Source organism: Saccopteryx bilineata, chromosome 7 (genome assembly GCF_036850765.1).
Source record: "Saccopteryx bilineata isolate mSacBil1 chromosome 7, mSacBil1_pri_phased_curated, whole genome shotgun sequence".
In the NCBI taxonomy this organism is placed as follows: Eukaryota; Metazoa; Chordata; class Mammalia; order Chiroptera; family Emballonuridae; genus Saccopteryx; species Saccopteryx bilineata.
In genome coordinates, this window is record NC_089496.1 from 5708701 (window position 1) to 5733269 (window position 24569).

Genomic DNA, 24569 nt, shown 5'->3' on the forward strand with positions numbered 1-24569 from the left:
CATAAAGAGGATACTTCTGTACAATGTGAGAGCTGAAACAGGAAGGCAGCTTGGGTAACCTCAGCTGGGACTGTGCACATGGGGCAACTCGAACTTTTTGCCACTCTGCATACACATGAACCTGAATGGCTGCAAAACTCCACAAATATTGATATTGAGGTTACAAATAAATTTTAGCAACTAGGCAAATTTACAGCTACACAATCTATAAATAATGGATATTGACTATATAAGTATGTATACATATATATGAAAATATTCTTATTGATGAAAAACAACTCCTGTCATCTGGCTGTCCTGGAGATTACATTCCCCATAATCAAAGCCAAAGCTATATATGTTTCTAGTTCAATCAGAACAGCTATGCTTTTTCTTAATTTTCATATTGGACTTCTTGTAAGAATTCATTTCACATTAGAGACCATAGTGCTTATAGTAATAGCATCCGCAACAGTTATCTTGTTCATATTAAAACGTTGCCTGAATGAATAAACAAATGCATGTTATAGTTTAAAATACTTTTAGAAAGTGACACAGAAGATCAAATTTTCTCTTTCATAAAATAATTCTTCTGAGAGTAATCTTTCCCAGAGTGAATCCCACCTGCCAACTGCTTCTCCACTTGATTGATCAGAATTGATCAGAGTTTTGGAGACGCTCTAGTCTTAATCACCATCCCTAGACTAACGCATTGGTTCTCAAGGTACTGTTATAGATTTTACTTCCTCTGGTACAATTCTAAGAACATGAGGTTATTCATCTTGTTCAAAGCATCCTGGGTTCATGTTCATAGTAATTAACCACAATAACTCCAACAGAAAAAGTGTTTGTCTAGGCTTGGGTTAAAACAAAGATCACACGATTTATTAGCAATAACAACACCTATTCAAAGACATAATAACTTTTATTTAATGGTTTAACAACTTTATAAAAAAGAACATTGACTTGATTATGTAGTTAAAGATACTTGAGTTTGGCCCTGGCCGGTTGGCTCAGCGGTAGAGCGTCGGCCTAGCGTGCGGAGGACCCGGGTTCGATTCCCGGCCAGGGCACACAGGAGAAGCGCCCATTTGCTTCTCCACTCCTCCGCCGCGCTTTCCTCTCTGTCTCTCTATTCCCCTCCCGCAGCCGAGGCTCCATTGGAGCAGAGATGGCCTGGGCGCTGGGGATGGCTCTGTGGCCTATGCCTCAGGCGCTAGAGTGGCTCTGGTCGCAACATGGCGACGCCCAGGATGGGCAGAGCATCGCCCCCTGGTGGGCAGAGCCTCGCCCCATGGTGGGCGTGCCGGGTGGATCCCGGTTGGGCGCATGCGGGAGTCTGTCTGACTGTCTCTCCCTGTTTCCAGCTTCAGAAAAAATGCAAAAAAAAAAAAAAAAAGATACTTGAGTTTCCAAAGCTCAAATAATATTCAAATACAAAAAGTACATTCCAGAACAAATGGTAAGCTGATTAAATTATCCACGACTTTTCTCAGCTACATATCTGTCCCATTCTTTTAGAAAAGGTTTTGAGATAGAAAGCTATGTCTTAATAATTGTATTTGCCTATCAATTTGCTAAAATGAAAACTAAAGATATCTTGGCATAGAACCACTCACATATAACATGATTTCAGCTGATTTTTAACCATATTAAGGTATGTTTCCTTATTTCCTTTCTTAGAAAAGAAACTTATTTTAATTTTTCAGGATCCAGTTCCCATTATTTCTATGGAGATTTCTTCAAAGCGGGTAAGTTGTGTGCGTGTGCTCTATGTATGAGTTAAGGTCAAAGGATAATGAGCATAAGTACATGTGTTTATATCTGAGCAATTTACACTGTTATTCTGATACAAATATGTAGTGATTCACATGTAATAGATAATTTTATTTTTAAAAAGTTGGACATGAGTAGATTTTCATCTACAATTACATGAAATTATTCAATAATTTTTTGCTAATGCTTTTGCAAAAATAGTGGTAACATAAAAGGTTTGTGCAGTGAAACACAAATGTCACTTCCATTTTACTGGTACCAGTTTTTGGTGTAAATTTCTCAGAAATAGTTGCATATATTCCTCACATTTATTAAAAATAACCTTTTATGTTTAGACAAATGGGAACATGCAATGTTGATTGTTGTGCTACTTGTGCTTTTTACTTAAAAATGTATCTTATAGTTTATTCCATGTGATTCTCTCTATATATATCTATGTCCCTCTTCTAAATGTTATATGGCGATGTGCACTCTTGGTAAGAATGTAAGTTGTTGAAGCCACTATGGAAAAAAGTTTAGAGGTTCTTCAAAAAATTAAAAATAGAACTATAATATGTTTCAGTAATTTCACTTCTGGGTAAGTCTGAGAAGACTACTGATATCATGACAGTAAACAAAGTGTTTGTCTTCGAAAAAAAGTCCACAAAAATTTGTTTACGCTTCCTGAAATGGAATACTTTAGCTAACCGGTGACGTACATTCTTTTCTTGAAGGCTGGAGGCTAATAACTCAGCTGCTTTCTTTGATAGGCCCAAATCTCTTACTAAGTCATTCAATTTGGGTTGGCTAAACTGCTGAGGGGTTAATGACTGCTTGGCATCAGAAGAAAACCCTTCAGATTCTACAACCATTTCCTCATGCATCTTATCAAAATACACTTGATCACCATGTTCACTTTCTTTGTCCTTAGAAGAAATAAAACCATTGAAAACTGGAACTTGGAGTGTCTCAAAGTGTGGGACAGGTTGTATTGCTGAAGAAATATTAGAATATGCGATCATATGCTGTTTTTTCTTGCCAATGCCCTTTGTATGGGTCAGACAGAAATAACAGTCATTGCTGTGGTCCTTAGGTTCATGCCAAACCATGGGAATACCAAAAGGCATTCCTTTGCGTTTTCCTTTTGTCTAGTCACGAAAGATTTCTGCACAATTATGACACACAATATGAGGAGCCCGATTCTTGTTTTGTCGCCAAGGGGAACTTGAAAATAGGCAATATATGCACGTGTCACAATGATGAAATATTGCCCCTTTGACGTTGAAGTGTGTAGCAACTATTCTTACATTTATACCTACTCGAAGAAGCCATGATTTGATCTTAAAACAAAATAAGAGGGTGTTTTTATCAGATAATAATTTTTTACATTTAAAAACAACTATAATTATGTAAAAGTGATGTTTGTAAAACATTAATTTACTTGTGATTATGTTCAATCCAAGAGTTGTTGCCCTTTAATTCTAATTTAAAAACCAATGTATGCCATTAACTGTAACAAAAAAAAATTAAAATTGCATAAAAACTAGAGCGTGCACCAAAAAACGGATTTCAGATTTGGAATCAGCGATGCAGAAATATATAGAAACAGTTCTAAAACTTCATGCAACAGAAAATGAAAAAAAAATTGTTCCCCAGTGTATTTGGAAGTTGCTAAGAAAGTAGATTTTAAAAGTTTTTATCACAAGAATAAAGAATTTTAACCTGGTTGTGGTGAGGGACATTAACTAGATTGTGGTGATCAATGTGCAATATATATAAGTATCAAATTATTACATTGTACACCTAAAATTATGTTATGGTACATATAAATTATATCACAATTTTAAAAATACAAAGATAGACAATTTTCTTATTTAATTTCTTACGGAACATTCCTATAGCTCTTTTAAAAAGATGTACAATGATGTTAGATGATAAAAGAGTCTACTTAGACAATGAATAAAAGTCAACATCTTAAAAACTCGATGTCACCAGTAATTTTGTTATTCATGCATCGAAGTATGAAAGTATTTCCTATCTTGGAGAAATCATAATATCAATGTTCCATGATCTCTCAGGAGTAACTGCAGTCATTTAAGTGAATATTCAAGAAAATACTTTTGTATAAGTGTGAAAATCTAAGTGTAAGAGTTCAGTGAGAGTTCTGTCCATTCCTGCTAGTGGTCTCCTTCTTCTTTGATGTCTACAGCAACAACTGTATATTGGATCTCCTTCTGCTGTGGCCCAAGTCAGATTCCATCAGTGTGACATGTATGGAAGTGCTTGTGCTGACTGCTGCCTGGCTCGAGACCCTTACTGTGCTTGGGATGGCATATCCTGTTCCCGGTATTACCCGACAGGCACACATGCAAAACGGTGAGACACAGTACCTCATGGAATATTTTGCTTGTATAGGAAAACACTAACACTTGATTTATTTTCTTCCTGCATCCATTTCATGAAAATAACCATGTTGTATTTATTTAAGTTAATCATTGTAGTCATATTTTATTCATAAATAAGCTTTGAAAACTTACATTTTTCCTGAAAATAACTCCCATCCGTTATTGTATGGAGACTGGATTTTTATTTTTCCACCAAGGTTTGAATCTACTCTTCCCTCTTCTGAAACTTTTGCTGCAAGACATGAAGCAAGTTTAGATAAAATGTGGAAATGCAAGCCACTGCACATGAGGGACTCAAAGACTTAAAGGGAAATAAATAAATTCTAAAATACATCCTGCAGTTGCCCCATGTCCTCTCAACCAGCTGGTCTTTATTTATTTCATTTTGAAAGTGAATATTTTAACTTCTAGGCAATTGCATGACCTATATAATTAATGAAACATGTGATTTTATTCAACACAAATGAAGGGTACTTAAAGATCTCCAAACTCTAACGTCTGCAGTTCAGCAAGGTCATTGCCACTTGTTAGAGAAGCAAATCTCAGATGCTTTGAACAGGAGCTCTGGAGCTGCAGCAAGTATTTTGAAGAATAAGAATATTTTTTGACTCAAGCCATATGACATTTTTTGTCAGAAAATATAAGGGGAAATATTTTTATTTAATTTAGAGCAAGCAATTGTTTTTTTCTCTTAAAAAAGAGACCAAAGGTAATAAAAAGCAAAAACAAAGAACTATATACAATTTCCTTGCTTAAAAGCAATTTTTAATAACTTCAATTCTTATTCTTTTACTTTGGGTTACTTTTCTTCTTTTCTTTAAACCTTTTTCAAAATTTAATTTAACCTCATTTAATATAGTTGTTATTTTATAGGTTAACATATATTGTAGAACCACAAAAAAAACCTTAGTCACTAATTCAAAACTTTTGTTAATTTTATCTTAGCTAAATTAACATTTCAATGAGTACAGGATATAAAAAGCAGAGAGTAAAAAGATGCTTTCAGAGTACATTTATGAACTAAATTATTTACTAACTATATTACAGAATTGAGTAAGTGAATTGATTTTGTACAAGTGCATATTGAATATTTAAAAACAATATATAGAATATAGCCATGTTAACATTAAAATATATTATTTAATGGCCTATTCATCCATTCAGCCAATTATTATACTATATGCAAGGGATAAAGAGAGATAATAACAGCTCATTGTAGGAAATTATGATGTAATGTGGAGAATGGAATTGTAAATAAGTAGCTCACTACTGGGTGCATACTAGGTCTAAGGTACTGGAGTAAGTGCAATGCACATAATACATTATTTAATTCTCAAAATAACCCAAACTTTGTACTCAATCTTGAAGATAAAGTTATAGAGAAATTTCAGTTAAAGGGAACTAATTGTTTTTACAAAGGCATAGAATGTCCAGGGAAAATCTGTAGTTTCTTAGGTTAGAAGTTAATTAGTGGGATTTGAGGGTGGAAAAGTAATTTTACCAAAAGTAACAAAGCTAATAATTGTATTGTTATTAACAACAGTTATTATGTTTACAAGCCTTGCATCAAATACTTATGAATAACAAAGCTTTTAGTAGGTGGTTAATACTGATGATGAATTTTACCCCTTGCTAATGGTACATCTTGTGAGAGTATGCTGCTGAAAGCTTGGTAATATATTTAAGGGGTGAACAAAAAAAGAGTTCTTTAGAAAAAGTTAGATGAATGGTGAAATTGTAGACAGGAAAGAGTGGAATGCTGGAGTCAGGAGCTGTGCTCATGAATGAGTTAGTTCAGTTCAGTGAATGTAACAAAGATCTGTCAGTGGTGTCAGATTCTTTTGAACCATCACTCACCCTGGAGGAGAACTTTTTGGATAAGTTCCAGCAAATGAAGGGAATATAGTTTGCTTTTATAGCAGATCATTTTGCTTCAGACCTAACAGGAGAAATTAAAAACTAGTAATTAAAATAAATACTTTTCTGTCCATAGAGTGAAAATGAGTCAACAGTGAAAAAAAATATTAATTCACAATCAGAACCACTTGTTTAAAGCAGTCTTCCAAAAGACACAATAAATTATAGAACTAGGTTTTTTGCTTCTCCTTGCTCTTGTAATTTGTCTATTTCCAGCGTTCTCTTAAAACGTTTCAAAGAGGCAAGAAATATAAGAAAAACATGCAACCTTGAGAATAAAAGGCAACTTTGGATAACCTTGCTAAACCTCTGGGGCATTTACATTCCTTTTTAAATGCTGTATGGAAGAGTATAAAATGAATGGAAACCTTGGAGGATGTGATATTTTTCTTTTTAAATGCATGTTTCCATTGACTTTAAACAAATTTTAGGTGGTTATTATTCATTTTGCTTGTCTAGAATTATCTGATTGTGGTTCTCTTTATTCTCACATCACTTGTATAATAGACATGACACAACATCATTTCTGCAAATGGAAACTTTCCCATTTCAGAGACTCAAAACACTTTAGATTCCCAATACCAAAGAAATACTCAGCCTAGTAAAGATTTAATAAAAGCAGTTTAAATCGTCGTCTACAGCTGCCTCCAGTTCTATAATAATTGTACATGGTATTATAAATTAATACAGAAGCATAAAACATTTTACTTTTGCTATTTACTTTTATGTCACATTCTATTTTTAATTTAGCTCAATAGAAGGATCCATGTGGCAGATTTAATCTTAACTTTGTAAAATCAACAATCTTTATTCAAAAACATGCTTTTATACATAGATCATATTGCTCAAAATTGATTGGAAGTGTTCATTTGGCCTAGCTTTCAATATAAGGAAATACTTAAACAATTGTTATTTAAGTATTGAGTTAACTAAAATCTGAACTCACATGTGAGAATGCACTCTATCTCTTGAAATAGTGTTCCATTATTATTATGTAGAAGCAGTGAGAGGAACCTAGAGTGAAGCAAGAAATTAAATAGATTTTAGCTGTCAGACCAATTTTATTTTACAAAGGAGGAAATAAGGAACTAGGAAATGCAGAGATGTTTAAAGATGTTTATATATATAGCATGTGATCATATAGCATATGAGTGGTGGTGTTGGAATTTGAATCTGGTTTCCTCTCCCAGAGTTTATTATTGCATATGGTTAAAACTTCTCATTGTCACTTGGGAAACTTCACCACCTTTCTCTGCTTTGCCTTCTGTTTTTCCTACAATCTTGAAGAAATGCCATGATTTAGAGAAGCAAGTGGTATTCTCTGCCTTTATGTAATACTTCTAGTATTATCTCTAATCTGAAGTAATATGCTGAATATCTTGATTTTAGAATTACAGTACTAATAATGATAATTTCCATTATTTAATATCTCAGAGAACTGCTTACAAACTTAAAACAAGATACATATTCTGAAATCTTTTTCTATAAAGAATATTATTTTTCAATTATATACCTAAACAATTTGTAAAATATAAAAATATACTAGAAGTACCTGATTCTAATAGAGAGCCTTCTAAGATAGCCTGTTAAAAATGCTTAACACACCACCAGCTTAAATAGAGGCATATAATTTCTCCATTTGATGTCTGAATAAAAGAGTAAGTTGAGTCCCCGGCTGGTGGCTCAGTGGGTAGAATGTTAGCCCAGCATGTGGATATCCCGGGTTTGATTCCCAGTGGGCACACATGAGAAGTGAACATCTGCTTCTCTTCCCCTCCCCCTCTCCCTTATCTCTTTCCCTCCCTCAGTCAGTGGCTCAGTTGGTTTGCATGTGTCCCCAGATGCTGAAGATAGCTTGATTGGTCCAAGTACATCAGCCTCAGGTACTGAGGATAGCTTGGTTGATTTTAGCATCGGCCCTCAATGGGGGCTGCTGAATGGATTCCCATCAGGGTGCACGAGGAAATGTCTCCCTATCTCCCTTCTCTCACTTAAAAAAATAACAAAAGTAATTTGAATATGTTATTAGTATATCTTTTTGATTAGCAACTGTGTTTGTACTAATTGATTGTGATGGCTATAAAGCAAAATGCTTAGATTCAAACCCCTTTTTTACATACCTTTATTATATAGGAGTTTTACGTATAATACTTTTTTACTCAAATAGTCTGCCTCAAATCTCACTGCCTTTCTCTGCACACATGCATTACCACCAAGACACTCATTTCAAATCACACTTCTTTTTGAACTAAATTTGTAATGAAATTAAAAGAGAACTTTCATAATTTATTGTTTCAGTGTCTAGAACTCAAAGTTATGAGAACACTTAAAGAATAGTTTTATAATGACCTTACCCAATGAATGTTATGGAAATATTGAAAACTATGAAATTTGGATTTTATCCTTGTTTTGTATGACTAATCAGTTTTTTCAGTAGTAGACTACTACTTGCATCTTTAATGCAGTTGGCTATATTTTAAAGTGTGGAAAATTGAAATCTGAACATCTAAATGCATTTACTTTCTTTCAGGCGCTTCCGCAGACAAGACGTCCGGCATGGCAATGCAGCTCAGCAATGCTTTGGACAGCAGTTTGTTGGTAATCCATAAGAAATTGATTGCTGCGGGTTCCTTAAAGTTTACGTGGAAGAGAGACTGCAAACTTCTTATAAAGGGCTCTTGTTTTCTTTGTGGTTGATAATACAAGTACAGTGTTACTGAAAGTATTCTTCTTCTTCCATGTAGTTAAAATGTTGTATATTTGACATAATTTTTAGTCAATTAGGAAATGAAATTTTAAATACCATCACAAGCTTTCACTGCTAGACTTTCAAATAGGGGACTCCAAGAACAACAATGCTGCATATTTTAGGTGGTTGGAGCCACAGTGATTTGTAGGATTTATCTCTCCATCCCAATCCTAGGAATATCATCACCTTATTATATAACTTGTAGAACTTTTATCAAGAGTGATCTAACTTGTGCTAAGATAACTACTAAGTTTGGGATAGAATAAGGTGGAAAACTTGGACTATTTTACTGGAGTGTAATAACTTTAGAGCTGGGGTTTTTTGTGCCGACATAGGTTTCTGAAGAGCAGTGGTAGGTCTAACAGTGTGTGGCTCTTCACATGACAGTGGTGGTTGATGAAGAGGGTGTGCTTAGTGTCACGAATTTCACCAGGAAGTAACATGATGGGGAGACCAGCGGTGTTTATACGCAGATGCAGAGATTGCCGTCAGTAGTAGTTTGCTAGACCACAGGCTGCCTCGGGATTTGGTGCAGGACATAAACCTCTGAGAATATTGGCTAGAGAAAGGCAGGATCTTAATCTTAGGGAAACTTTGGGGTCAGTTTTAAAGGTAAGGACACAGACAAAGGGTAAGAACCCTGGGATTTGACCTTGATTGAAACAACAAAAATTAAATCCACTTCCTTTTATTTGCCACTGCAGTTAGGTATACTTGCCTGTATGCAAATTGGAGTTCAATTTCAGTGAGAGCCTTTCTGATCCAAGATGCAGTTTATAATTAAGAAGCTCTGGTTCACAAAATCCCTAGTTCAGTTCCATACTCTTTTCTTACCGGAGGAACCCTGTATCTGGATAAGCGCAATCCCTTGTCAAGGTATCCCTCACACTGGGTTTGTGTGATATGTACCATATCACCTCGCTTTCTGCTTTGGTTTGTAACCGTGAGCCGAGTCCATGGCCTTGCTTGAACATTCAGTGCTCACCTTCTCTTTCCTACTCTGATAAGAACTTATCATTGATTTCCCATAAATTGAAAACTGATAATTAATTTAACACTGTTGTATTCATTTACTGTCCTGATTATCTTATCCTTTGAAACCAGACTTCCATTACTTCCTCTGTCCCACTCATAACCTGCTGTGTCTTTTTAACGTTGAGATTGTGGTACGCCCCTAACCTCTTTTAAATGACCTGGCATTGAAATTAGCAATAAGTAGTGGAAGTTATTTACTTTGCTGCAGGGATCTAAATAAATAATTTTTTAAAAACACTACTTACTAATAAAATCAAAGTCTCAAGGCTGATCTTCTTCATGTTGCAGGGGATGCTTTGGATAAGACTGAAGAGCGACTGGCATATGGCATAGAGAACAACAGCACATTGCTGGAATGCACGCCACGATCTTTGCAAGCAAAAGTTATCTGGTTTGTACAGAAAGGACGTGACACAAGAAAAGAGGAGGTAACTCATAGCTGCACATTCATACTGTAACGTCTTTCATATAGTGTGCCATTAGTGAATAGAGAATTATTTCTTTTGGGTGTTTAAAAAGAAACAGTCTGGTGCTATATGTGTCATTTAAAAAGTGGGTTTATTGATCATTTGTGATTTATATACATATAAAGATTTTAAATACATATACAGGGTTAGACAAAAGTACATTTACAGTTGTGAATACATAAACAGTTTAATCTTGTATTATAATTTATTAGTTATTATATTTTCTACACAAGCTGTAAACCCACTTTTGTCCCACTATCATACATATTGGTAGGATATACCTGACATCCTGGGATGTAAGAATGATCTGATGACTGTAAACGCCAGAATCGCTATCCTCCAAATGATCTACTGTATCCAATCTTAACTCCCCATAAAGAAATTACATATGTTTGTGTGTGTATATATATACAATTTAGATCCTGGAAACTAGATTTTTTTTACTTAGGAGGTACTTATAACTTCCTGATTATGGCGTCATATTGTCAAAATGATTGTCTTAAATTGTACCTTCCAAAGTAAGGTTCTAGAAAAAGAGCAAACTTAAACACCATTAACACATATATCTAAGATATATGGATAATCAAACTAAAACAACAACAATCATAGCAATATTAAAACAGTGTTTGATAAAGCTATGAAATCATGTATGAGACATTGATATAGCAGTTTCTTTGTTATCCACAGGGAACAAAAGAAAAGCATCAGCTGTTTTGTTTTCTAAGCAGATATAGTAGTGGAGATTGTATTTCTATAATTATGTAAGCAATGAGAGAACAAGTTGGAGTACTTTTATAGACAGAAAGATAGGCAGTTAAAAACATATATACAGAAAAGTCTGGAAGCAGTTACTGGATCAAATATTGCAAGTCTCAGGAGTTGGTCATATATAGAAAGAGGTCAAGGGCCTGAAGTAAGGAAAGCAGATAAATCTTTGTTGATGTTGATGTAGGCTTTGAACTCAATTTTCACAAAAGTAGAATTATAAAAATAGAATGTTGAAGAAAATTTGGTTATAATAATGAGAGATAGATGTTGGTGAATATTGGAGAACTTGTTGTTGGTAAGGAGAAGGTTGCAAGTTGAATAAAGGGAAGAAAGAGACTAGTCTTAGGACACACGGGAGAGGTACTAGTGCATAATGGATAGAGTGAGTGAATGGAGTTTCCACCTCCTTTTAGCACTGGAAACCAAGCATTTGTCACTGGAAGCTAAAGTTATTGATTCCAAATATAGAACATATTGACTTTTTATGCTTTTTCCCCCCAAGCCTATTGTGAAACTAAAAATTCAACATGATTTTGGTCCAAAATTATACATTACATTCTGAAAGATAATTAAATTTGTAAATCCCAGGTTCCTGGGATAGCTATTAGAGAGCACTGCACCTCAACTTAACAAAGGCTAGTTGAAGTAATACAGAAAGTCAATCAGGAAAGAAGAATTCTCCTAAATTTTATGATATCATAAGAATAAACACATGTCCAAAATGTTATAGCATATTTCACTGAAATAAATTGTTGCTTTAGCACTAACGTATTTTCCATTCCACAAATCTGAGGTAAAACTTCTTTAAATTTCACCCTAAGTCACGTAGCTGGGAGGACTTGGGGATATCCTCCAGCTCCTCCAGTTGAATGGCTTCAGAATCTTTACCAAATAATTTTGACAGCTGCATTCATCACAATGTTTACTTTTAAACTTCTTTCTCACATTGTTGATATAATTACTTCTCTTTTACCCATAGTTTAGTCCCTATTTTCAATTACAGTTAAATATCCCTGACTGATATATTTACTGATATTTAAAATTTTGAATGTGTACTTTCTTCATTAAAAGTCTTATCTTAAGACATTAAGATAGTACTTAATTTCTATAGACATAACAATATCTATATTGATGTATTTACAATCTAAAATGAAACAAGACACAAAATTGTTGACTTCAACAGAAGCTGAATGTGTATGCTGTATACACAAACAGAACAACTGCGTAAGTGCCTTTTAAAGCTTTTAGAGTCTGTTCAGTCTTTTTCAGAGATTTGAGAGTTCAAAGTTTTATCTAAAGACCATTTTTGTATTTATTATGTTACTGTGAGGTGGCTATGATAATTATTTTATTTTTAAATCCTCACCATAGTAAGGGATGTTTAAGTTCACCTTGTCCAACTCTGGAAATCAGTACCCCTGACTGTGGCCATCCAGGCTCATCATGGACACTGGAAGCCACAAGGAGACATTTATTTAAAATCAGACCACAGCCTTTGTAAATGTTGATTGTCATATGTACACCTCCTTTTATTGAACTAAAATTTTTGAGGCTGGAGTATCTGCCTGTGTATACAATTTCAGCCCTCTGAAGTTACACAGAAACCACATATTCAGACAGATAATATTTTTGTTCAAATGAATCTTCAGAAATGTTTTAAATAGCATCTAGTAATTCCATTATCTAGTTTCTAAACTAGATTACTGCAATTCTCTTGGATATATCCTGTATAGTCTCTTGCTTCCTTAACTACCATGTATGAAATATAACCTCTATACTTGTTATTACTTTCAAAAATGTTTATTGAAAGCCTATTGTATGAGTATTTCATAAAGGAGCATTTTCCTTAGGCTTGATGACCTGGTTAATTATGTACATCTGTTACTGTGCTATCCTGAGGGAAAAGCCTTGATAGATGGGGCTGGTTTTTCATGAGCATCCACTACTCACAGGTACCTTGGTGAGTGCCTTACCTTATTATTCTTAGATCTCACAACTTCATTAGTCATAATAATCTTTATCTTACACATGCAGAAACTAAAAGAAGGATAGCTCATCAACATAGCTCAGAACAAAGCATAGCTCATGATCATAAATAAAAGACTCATAGCTCATAAACAAAGACAGACCCAAGATTTGGATCAGGTATTCCTGGTTCCAAGGCTGAACTATTTCCCACTTATTTGCTGTCTCAGTAATTAGGAATTTGCTATATATGTATCTTGTAGACCAGTGGTTCTCAACCTGTGGGTCGTGACCCCGGCGGGGGTCGAACGACCAAAACGCCGGGGCCGTGACCCACAGGTTGAGAACCGCTGTTGTAGACTATACCATTTCATTCTAAATAATTATTTATAGATGAGGTAATTGAGACACAGAACGTTCCTGATTAGTCACAGATAATAAAAAAGATTTAAATACAGGTCTCTGTGTTCTTTCTTGTAAACCAGGCAACCATCTGAAATCAGAATCTAAATACAGTTTGAGTGCCTTAGGAGATGAAGTAAATGAGAAATGGTTTACAGCAGAGGTTCTGGAGTTGGATTTCCGAATAATACTCTTGATACCAGCTTGAGACATATCTCTATAGATACAGCTATAGATGTAGCTGTAGATGTAGGTATAGATAGATACAAATATTTTCCCCAACAGAATTTAGTGGGGCTGTCTCCTCATGTTTACATGTCTGAGAAACTGCCATTAATTTGAACAGTTCCCATTCTAAACATTAATACTGAGTCTTCAAAATATTTTGAGTTTTAGAAAGGAATAGAGACAGAAAGAGAGAGACAGACAGAAACATTGATTTGTTGTTTCATTTATTCATGCTGTCATTGGTTGATTCTTGTATGTGCCCTGACCGAGGATTGTCTCCACAGCCTTGGCATGAAGGGATGACACTAACCAACTGAACTTTCTGGAGAGGGCTACTAGGAGGCATTATTATATGGTATATACATCAATGTATTTCCAATCTCAAATTGTCTTTTTAGACTTCTACTCTGTTCCTATTGGTAGAATAACAATTCTATGTCAAAATAAGCATCCTCTATCATTTGAGTCTATGTAAGATATAAAAGAGCACTTTACCTCATTTTCTTAGGTTTATTTATTCATTTGCTTTTTTCATTCATTTGAAACTTATTTATTGAGCATTTACTATAGAACATATAATAGCAATGTGCATATACTCTCCAGTTTTGTTAAGACTTGTGAAAGCTGTTTAACATCTCAGATGGAATATTTTTTGACCTTTTGTTCTCCTCTCTGTTAGAGTGTCTATAATTAATGTTTTGAACTCAATAAATGTTCACTCAAAGTCTACTTGAATAGGTGATGAGTAAATCATAACATTAGCCTCTTTAAAGTCCATGTGTAAACAGATAATTATGCTACAGTACATTTATTAGAAGTTATATTGAAACTAGGGGGAAAAAAATGGTCTTCACCAACAGATCAAGTATGGAGGTGGCATGAGGGGCAATCAGGAAGAGATTCAAAGTAGAGTGATATTTGAGTCATGTCTCATTGGATGAGTAGAAGTTAAGTAACATAAGCGTATGGGATGGAGATGAGAAACACTGTGGCATGTGTACATCTGTGGCTGGGAATGAGGATGTAAAAATGAGTGGATAGATCAAGGAACCATTTCACTTTATCTATAAGGCAAGGAGAGCCCCTCAGATAAACTGTTTATACAGATTACTCTCGAAACTAGTATACAACCTTGGAGGATAAACAAGATGTCAAGAAGACCATTTAAGAAAGTATTTCAGGCCCTGGCCAGTTGGTTCAGTGGTAGAGTGTCGGCCTGGCATGCGGAGGTCCCGGGATCTCTTCTTGGTCAGGATACACAGGAGAAGCGCCCATCTGCTTCTTCACCCTTCCCCCTCTTCCTTTTCTCTATCTCTCTCTTCCCCTCCCACAGCCAAGGCTCCATTGGAGCAAAGTTGGCCCTGGCCCTGAGGATGGCTCCATGGCCTCTGCCTCAGTCACTAAAATGGCCTCGGTTGCAATGCAGCAAGGCCCCAGATGGGCAGAGCATCGCCCCCTAGTGGGCTTTCCAGGTGAATCCTTGCCGCGGACCAGCGCAGCTTCCAAATAACAGTGCGGAATTAAGGAAACACACTTTGTCAGAACAAAACCGATGGGACCGGGAGGACTCCTCAAACTGCCTGGCAGCATCTGAGTGCCTCACAGCCTCAGTTCACTTTATTATATGGACCTATGCATATCAAGGACCTTGATACAAAGTTGCACATCAAAGGCTAAGACAGGAACTCTCCCAAGGCAAAAACAGTATACATTAGTGAATTTTACAAACATCTGAAAACAAAGAGTCAGAGGAAGGGTATGTATATTGCTTCCTGCAACCCAAGGAAGGAAGGGGAGTGGGTGCAAACACAGAGCATCAAAGCCAAATATGGAGATGGAGGGGGTAGAACTTAAGCCCCCTGCCAAGCCTTGAATCTATAATGGCTTTTTGCCATTACCGGTCCACAACATATCCCCCTTTTCTTTTTAATTTGTGTGCGGAGATTTGCACTCATCTGATTTTCTAATTTGGAGGCAGACGGAGAAAATACAGAATAAACACAAAATTAGTATAGCCAATGCTAACAGATACCCAAAACAAGTATACTAATACATCACAGTAATTAAAGCCTTTAAGCAAACTCTTTAAGCTAATAATACAATAAGAATCTATAAAAGAGTAATGTCCTTAAAGTGTTCACCAAGTCCAAGTTGGCACCAACACCATTCCAAATCTCTGCAAATGCAACCCAACCCCAGTTCAGTCCATCAAAAACTGTCACAGGAGCAGGAGTCCAGGAAAAGTCCACTTTCAGGAGAAGTCCACATGGCACTGGAATTGCTGTCACACTTCCACACTCTGCAGCTAGCATCAAAGTCCCAATGACCGCTGCTTCCCAGCTGGCAGTGACCCAGGTAGACTGGAAAAGCCATCTGCAGCACGCATGAAGACGGAGCTTCCGTTTTCTTTAAACTGGAAAGATGAACCCAGGAGTCCTATACTGGAGCTTTACAGCCATGGAGTGGTGAGGAGAACCTTGGGATACACCAAGCTGGGTGGCAGAGGTAATTTTGTAAATTGGCAGAAAAGGAAAAAAGGAGCTCTGAATTAGGAGTAGGTCCTAGCCTAAACTATGAGTGGGGCATTGAGGCAGGAGGAATAAAAGAAAGACTGTATATTAATCAAAGCAGCAGAAAACAGGACTATCAATACCCACAACAGAGATCTTCGAGGGAAGAATAAAAAACCTGAATATTCAGGCAAGACCTAGTTAAATGACCCTTGTGTAAATGAGACCAGTCTACCAGCTACTTGGAAGAAATACCCCAGGCTCGTCCACAGTGTCGAAGATGGGGCCGACGGCCCTGGGCACCTTTTAGCCTTCAGTGGCAAATCCCAGTATTCTGGGCAAGGTTAGGTCACAGGTGGATGGAGCAGGGCTGGAAGAGACTGAACCCTCCCTTAGAGGAGTGAGGGGGAAGCCTACCTTCCAGTGTGTCCCTTCTTCCTCACAGCAAAGGCATGTAAGCCTGGCAGGCTTTGGCTTAAATGACCATCCTTTCCACTATTGAAGCAGGGCCCTGATGAAGTTCCAGTTGGAGCGTTGGAGCCTCTGAGGGCGTATGCCAAGAGCTAGTATTTTACCTGATCTCCTTTGGGCTTTTTCGGCCTCTTGGTACCTTAAAAGCCATGCTCAGAAGATCTCGCTGAGGGGCTTGAGGGTCCCTATCTGCCTATATATCTGGAGCTATTCAGAAAAGAACAAAACAGTGTTATTAGCTGGAATCAAATAAAAGTAAAAAAAAAGGTAGTAGTTTGCAGGACAAAAATTTGGGCATCTCTTGTACATCAGCATTCAAGATAAACTGTTTGAAGTAAAAAGCGTAACAGGGTAGACCTGCAGGAGCTCCAGGACATGACTCCCCCCCCCCTTTCTTTTTATATTATTTACAATTGAATCACACTTTACAATATTTTGACTTCAAATATTGCAAGAAATTCTTGACTTTGTTAACTTTTAACAAAAATAGAGTAAAAGCACCTCCAAACAACATTCCCACACTTATCAAAACACCCCCTTAACATTAATTAACAGGCACTTTAGAGAGTACATATCAAAACTGAAAAATCCCATTGTGATCTTCATTATTCTTCTACAGCAAAAAAATCTTTACACCTTTATTATGTAAATCTATGCTGCTTCAAGCCTTTCACTTGCGGCCTGGAGCAGCCTGGCCAAACCAGCAAGTCTTTTGGATCCAAAATGAGCGTGCTCTACTTATTCCAAACAAAATTATATTTATATAGGGAAATGAAATTATTCCCGTTTTGTTTTCAATACTACAGCCGGCACTTCCAAAACTATTATTATCATTACTTTTCATGTAAGGACTTATTCAGGCCTTATAAACAAAAACACTTAGACATTAAACAAAGACTTCACATACAATCACACAAATCAAGAGTGAAACCCGGGGTTTTAGAGATTGAACTATGGCCTGCTTGATCTTAAGTAGGGCTATCTTAATAGGAACGTAATAAGGATATATACTAAACAGAGATCTCTCTCGAAAAATCTCAAGACGGCCGTATGAGATTTCTATTCAGCAATACCCAAATCAGGCCCCCCTTTCGCCCTCTTTTCAAGCAATGGATCAGGAAAATAAAATGATCTAAAACATTAAAAAAAATTAGATAATAATTGAGAAAGGGAAAAGAGCATAGTAACTCTTATGCAATTGCTCTTGTGAAGTGAGTCTCTCATCTAGAATCATGGTGTCTCACCAGTCGTTCAGGGATCCACCGAGGAGCTTCAGCAGACCTAGGAAAAACACACACATATCCTCGGCCCCATAAGAGAACAGGGTCTGGCCCTTGCCAGATTCCTGTGAGTGGGTCCCTCCATCGCACTTCAGGGAAGGCTTTCCTTGCAGGGTTCCAGAGTCTCTCTGCTGCTGAATGACCCTGTACATCAGTATTTAAAAAATTTAAAGTGAAAAGAGCATGACAAAGAAGATTTGCAGGAGTTTGAGGGTATAATTCCCCTTTTTTAATTTTTTCCAATTGGTTTTTAAGTGTTTGATGTGCACGCTCTACAATGCCTTGACCCTGGGGATTGTAAGGAATTCCCGTCCTTAGGTCAAGTCCAAAAGTCTGACAAAATGTAGTAAATGCTTTTCCTACATATGCAGGAGCGTTGTCAGTTTTAATCAGTTTAGGAAGTCCAATAATAGAAAATGCATACAAGCAGTGAGCTATAACATGTTTAGCAGCCTCTCCTGTTCTGGCAGAGGCTACTATAAATCCAGAATAAGTATCTACTGTAACGTGGACAAAGGATTGTTTGCCAAATGAAGGTATATGAGTAACATCCATTTGCCAAAGTTGCCCCGGTAGGAGTCCTCGAGGGTTAATTCCAAACGAAGGGACAGATTGTAATATAGGGCACCTTGGACAAGATTTAACAATCTGCCGTGCTGCTTCTCCTAACAGTTTCTGGAAATCGTTTAAAGTTTGCAAATGATCTGTCCTGATTTCTATTTTCTGTGGGCGAATTTGTTTTCCCTCAATAATTTGTCCTAAATAAGAAAAAGGTAAAGATTGCTGTACCTTTTCAGGAGCTATATAAAGTCCTGATTTTTTCAGAGAATATTCTAGTTGTTGCAAAATGGTCAATACAATGTCTTTATCTGGATGAGCAATAAGAATATCATCCATATAATGAATTATGTATGCCTTAGAGTGTTGCCTTCGTACTGGAGAGATGGCTTGAGCAACATATTTTTGGCACAAGGTAGGACTATTAGCCATACCTTGAGGCAAAACTCTCCACTGGTATCGCTCCATGGGAGCCTGAAAATTAAGTGAAGGAACACTGAATGCAAAACGCTTGCAATCATGAGGGCTTAAAGGAATAGTAAAAAAGCAATCCTTCAAATCAACAACTATAAGGTGATAGTTCCATGGAATGGCAGTAGGAGAAGGAAGTCCTAGCTGGAAAGGACCCATAATTTCCATAGTCTTATTTATTGCTCTCAAATCTTGTAATAGCCTCCAGTTTCCTGATTTCTTTTTAATGACAAATATAGGCGTATTCCATGGACTATTAGATGGTTCAATGTGCCCAAGCTGTAGCTGTTCCTGTACCAATTGAGCAGCTGCCCTAAGTTTCTCCTGAGAAAGGGGCCATTGGTCTACCCATACAGGATTATCTGATTTCCAAGTAATTGGGTCTGCACAGTGCATTATTGGGGTAGCAGGAGCTACCAAGGCCCCTATGCAAAATTTTGATATCCTAATCCATGCCTTCTGTAATTGGGTGCCACTTCTATGGGGGTGAGAATTCCTCGCTGTTCTTTCCCTAGACCCTTAGTGGGCAAAAATCCCTGATCAAGCATTTGAGTGCTAACTAAACTATTAGGACTGACAAGCAATGCCCCCATATTTTTCAAAACATCTCTACCCCATAAATTAACTGGCAATCCAGGGAGCACATAAGGCTGAAAAAATCCAGAATGACCTTCTTTATCTTCCCATTGTAAAAAACTAGAACTTTGTTGAGGGGATTTACTCTGCCCTATACCTTGTAATTCTGTGGCTGCTGCATGAGTGGGCCAGGAAGGAGGCCAATGTAGCTTTGCAATAACAGATACATCAGCTCCAGTATCTAAAAGCCCTTTAAATTTACGCCCTTGTATTGTTAGTTCCATTTCAGGGCGTTCCTGACCTATTTTTTGAATCCAATAGGCAGTATCAGTGGAGCCAAATCTTTGATTCTCTTGGGGTCCCTTTAGCAGGGTTTGGCCTTGTCTTAAAAGAGGTAAAAGGATTAATTGAGCAATTTTCATATCAGGGGAGATAGTGACTATATTCCTCAAAGTGTGAGCCATTACTTTAATTTCCCCTGTATATCAGAGTCTATCACTCCAGGAAGAACAAAGAATTCCCTCATAGTTAAACTACTTTTGCCTAACAAGATTCCTACTGTGTTACTGGGAAGTGGCCCAAAAATTCCAGTGGGTATGGCTTGAGGTCCCATCTCTGGAGTCAATACGAATTGGGAGGTGGGACTGAGGTCCAGTCCTGTACTGCCTGTTGTTGCCTGGGATAGTTGGGCAATGTTTGGCCTACTGGAATCTGAATTTGCTGAGGAAACACTGACATTGCCCCTATTGTTTGATGGGGCCGGGGAGGGCCCCATTGTCCGTTTCCCTTACCTGCGGTAGTACATTTAGGCCTCCCCTTATTCTTCCAATGTTTCCCATGTCTACAGAGTGGGCAGAGGTCCGGAGCCTTAAGGGCTGGCTGTCCTTGAGGGAGAGGCCGAGACCAATATCCGGGGAAAGCAGGGCAGTTTTTAGCAAAATGCCCCGAACCCCCGCATTGAAAACAGTTTCCACGGGCAAAAGTACTTCCCTGACCTTCCTTCCTTCGCTTGTTCTGTCCTTTATCAAAATTTTGTCCTGGAAATCTTGCCTTATTACCTGTGGTAAAGGCAAGACCTTGCATGTATGAAGGCCCAACATCAGCGCAAATTCTAATATAATCCTCTATATCTCCCTTCTTGCGGTGAGGCCGAAGTGCAGCCTGACAAGCAGAATTAGCATTTTCATAGGCTAGTTGTTTTATTAAAACCTTTCCCACATTTTTATCCCCTACTATTCTTTCAACTGCTTGAATTAGCCGTGAGACAAAGTCTTGAAATCGCTCGTCTGCACCCTGCCTAATTTTACCAAATTCTTCTGGTTTGGTCCCTGGAATAAGCAGGCATTTCCATGCCTGTGTGGCTAGCTGATTAATTATATCATAAATAGCTGGTCGATATTCTAATTGAGTTGCCATATGGGCATACTGTCCTTCTCCAGTTAACATATCTACAGTAACGGCAACCTCCTCTTGCTGATTTTTCTCATCCAGCTCTATAGCCTTTTCATGAAAGTTTGACTTCCACAACAAATAATCACCCCCAGAGAGACAAGCACGAGCAATCGCCTTCCAGTCATTTGGGGGAAGAGCCTTTGCACTAATGGTATCTAATAAACCAAGTGTAAAAGGGGCAGTAGGCCCATACTGAGCACAAGCAAGTTTAAGCTCTTTCAGAGTTTTAAAAGGTACAGGTTCATGTTCTCGCACTAGTCTCCCTGTATCATCCTGTCTTTCCACAATAGGAAAACAGGCAAAGCCATCTATTGTTTCCCCTATATTTCGAGCCTGGTCTATAGATTGTTGGAGAGGAGATTTCCCAGATTTTGAGCTATAGACTATGGAATCAGCCCGATAAGGGAACGGAGGAGCAGAGGGTTGAATGTAGGAAGGAGCTGAGGGCAGCGGAGGCCCCACGGCTAAGGCAGCCATAGCCACGGATTTTTCATCCCCCCTGTCATCCTCAGACTTCAAGTTATCCTCATATTCACATCCCTCTGTTTCCGGCTTACCCTGATACTCTTCAGACAATGATTTGTCTTCATATGGAAACATTTTTACAAAAAGGTCCCTTACTTTTGACCCTATCTGTCCCATATTCTTTTACTCCCAACTACACTTTCCCCAAAAACTTTCTTTACTCACTGTGCGCACTTCACTTTGGGAAGTTCCGTCACCTTCCTTCAGTTTTAGTTTCCTCGTACTCAAGTCGTCTGTTCGGGCGCCACTTGCCGCGGACCAGCGCAGCTTCCAAATATCGGTGCGGAATTAAGGAAACACACTTTGTCAGAACAAAACCGATGGGACCGGGAGGACTCCTCAAACTGCCTGGCAGCATCTGAGTGCCTCACAGCCTCAGTTCGCTTTATTATATGGACCTATGCATATCAAGGACCTTGATACAAAGTTGCACATCAAAGGCTAAGACAAGAACTCTCCCAAGGCAAAAACAGTATACATTAGTGAATTTTACAAACATCTGAAAACAAAGAGTCAGAGGAAGGGTATGTATATTGCTTCCTGCAACCCAAGGAAGGAAGGGGAGTGGGTGCAAACACAGAGCATCAAAGCCAAATATGGAGATGGAGGGGGTAGAACTTAAGCCCCCTGCCAAGCCTTGAATCTATAATGGCTTTTTGCCATTACCGGTCCACAACAAATCCTGATTGGGTGCATGCAAGAGTCTGCCTCTCTGCCTCTCTACTTCTCACTTAAGAAAAAAAAAAACAAAGAGAAAGTATTTCAATGGTCAACTGAAATATTTTTTACCAAAACTAAACAGTGTTAGCAGGAATGGAAAACACATTTTAGTTCTTATGAGATAACATTGAGTGCATTTGATATTTGAAATAAAAAGAAGCAACAAAAAATTATTATCATGATTCTATTTGGGTGACTGTGTAGTTAATGGTGGAATATCATGATTCAAAGAATTATAGGGAGGTGATTTCATCTTTGGGTGGTAGCATATGGGTGAATGTGTTCAAATTTCTTTTTACAAAGTTGGAATCATTTTACACATTTAAATATGCTTTGTAATCTACTATAATGGTAATATTTCCCCAAATCATTAAGTATTATTTAAAACTATTTTATGGATATGAGCTATTCCATCATTTGGATGCACAATAAGGAATTTCCCAAATCCTTTTTGGTCACTAGGTTGATTGAAGCTATAGGCTTTTACAAATCATATTGCAGTTTATCTCTCTGCATTCTGGGCATATCTATAAATAGTTTCCTAGGATAATTTTCTAGATTTGAATTGAGGAACTGAAAATATAAATATGTTAAAGTATTGTTGAAAAATATGCATGCAGGGTTTGAACCATTGTGTTTTTTTCTCATCAAAAAAAGCTATAGGAATTTACACACACCCTAACAATGAAAGAGAGTACTATTTGCTTCATATTTAACCAACCCTGGATGTTATTACTTTCAAATGTTTCCCAGTTTGGTGGTTAAAAATATATTTAATTTTTGTTTCTTTGCTTACCAGAGAAGCTGGGCGTGGGTTTCTTATCAGTCATTTCTTTCTTTCTTTCTTTCTTTCTTTCTTTCTTTCTTTCTTTCTTTCTTTCTTTTCTTTCTTTCTTTCTTTCTTTCTTTCTTTCTTTCTTTCTTTCTTTCTTTCTTTCTTTCTTTCTTTCTTTCTTTCTTTCTTTCTTTCTTTCTTTCTTTCTTTCTTCTTCTTTCATTTTGGTGAGAAAGAAGATAGAGTCCTGCTCTTTTTTTTCTATAAATTATGTTTTTGTGTTTTTTACCCCTGTTCTCATGGAGTGTTCATAGTTTATTTATTGATTATAAAAGGTGCATGGATACTAATACTGTTCTCTTTTTGTGTGTCAAATATATTGTAAATATTTCACTTGGTCTGTCAATGTCTTTTTAAATTTTTTTTAAGCTATGTAAATTTTCCACATTTAATCAGTGCTATCAGATCTTTTCCTTTGGAATTACTTCTCCTCCTTTGTGTTATTAACACTTTTGCCACCCCAAGACTGGCTAAATTTTAATGTATATTTTTATCTTATTCTGTTATGGTTTTTCATTCTCTCTTGTACACTTAATTCGTTAGTTTATTCAAAATATATTCTAATGTATCAGACAAAGAGTAAAATGGTTTTATCTTTTTCTAAATGATTCACCCAATTTGCAATCATCGTCTTTAATTTTTCTCCCTGCCAGACAAAATTGTATTATATCGCATGCTATATGTGTACATATACTTTAATAAAAGGGATATAGGGAGAAAAAGAAGGCTTAGAGAAAGATGTTGTGTTCATTTTTTCTGTGTTGAATGGGAGCTCTTGTAAAGCATTTGGATGGAGCTGTCCTTCTGGTGAATGCATATTCAGGAATATAAAGCACAAAGGAAAGATTTGACATGGCAAGAGATATGTGAAGAACATCAGCAAGAGGTAGTGTAAGACAAGCAAGTAAGCGCTGGTCCCTAAGACCAACATTAGATAGATAAGTTATCCTTTAGGGAGCATGGAAGGTTTATTTCCCCTTGATCTTCCATTCATTTTTCCATTATCTGTTTAAGGGAATATATGTTTGTGTGTTTATATGTCTTAAAAATAACTTTAAATATCTAATTATGTGCATTGTATAGACTGCTTAAATAATGCACACATGCATGTTTTTTATAGAAAATTCAAGAGAGAGAATGTAAGTTAACATCAATTCTACAAAACTGCCATTTCACTTCATTCTCAATTCTTTTTTAACTCTAAACCAAAATTTGTCAATTCTCAACTCTGACTTCTGACCATGTAGTGGTTAACTTATCAACAAGCAGTTCCTTCCAGATAACTTAGAGTTCATTGTATCCATGCTAAATGTGTAGGTTTAATTAAAACATAATTTTATTGAGGATTCAATGCATTACAGAGAGAAAACAAAACAAAAAAAATGGAGTGCACCAATTACATCTTTTAATGTTGAAGTTTTATTATGTCATCTTTTTTGCTAAGAAGACTCATATTTTCTTGACCAACACCAATGCTTACTCATAACAAGAAGTCTAAAAA

The 24569-nt window shown here is 36.9% G+C and overlaps 1 protein-coding gene across 1 annotated transcript in view; it reads left to right on the forward strand.

The window, feature by feature from the left end:
• Positions 1-24569, forward strand: part of SEMA3E (semaphorin 3E) — a 322573-nt gene that overhangs the window by 276784 nt on the left and 21220 nt on the right. The window contains exons 13-16 of the mRNA XM_066239333.1: positions 1689-1730; positions 3944-4110; positions 8587-8654; positions 10129-10268. Of these exons, the coding sequence (XP_066095430.1) occupies positions 1689-1730; positions 3944-4110; positions 8587-8654; positions 10129-10268 (417 nt within the window). The remainder of the gene's footprint in view (positions 1-1688; positions 1731-3943; positions 4111-8586; positions 8655-10128; positions 10269-24569) is intronic.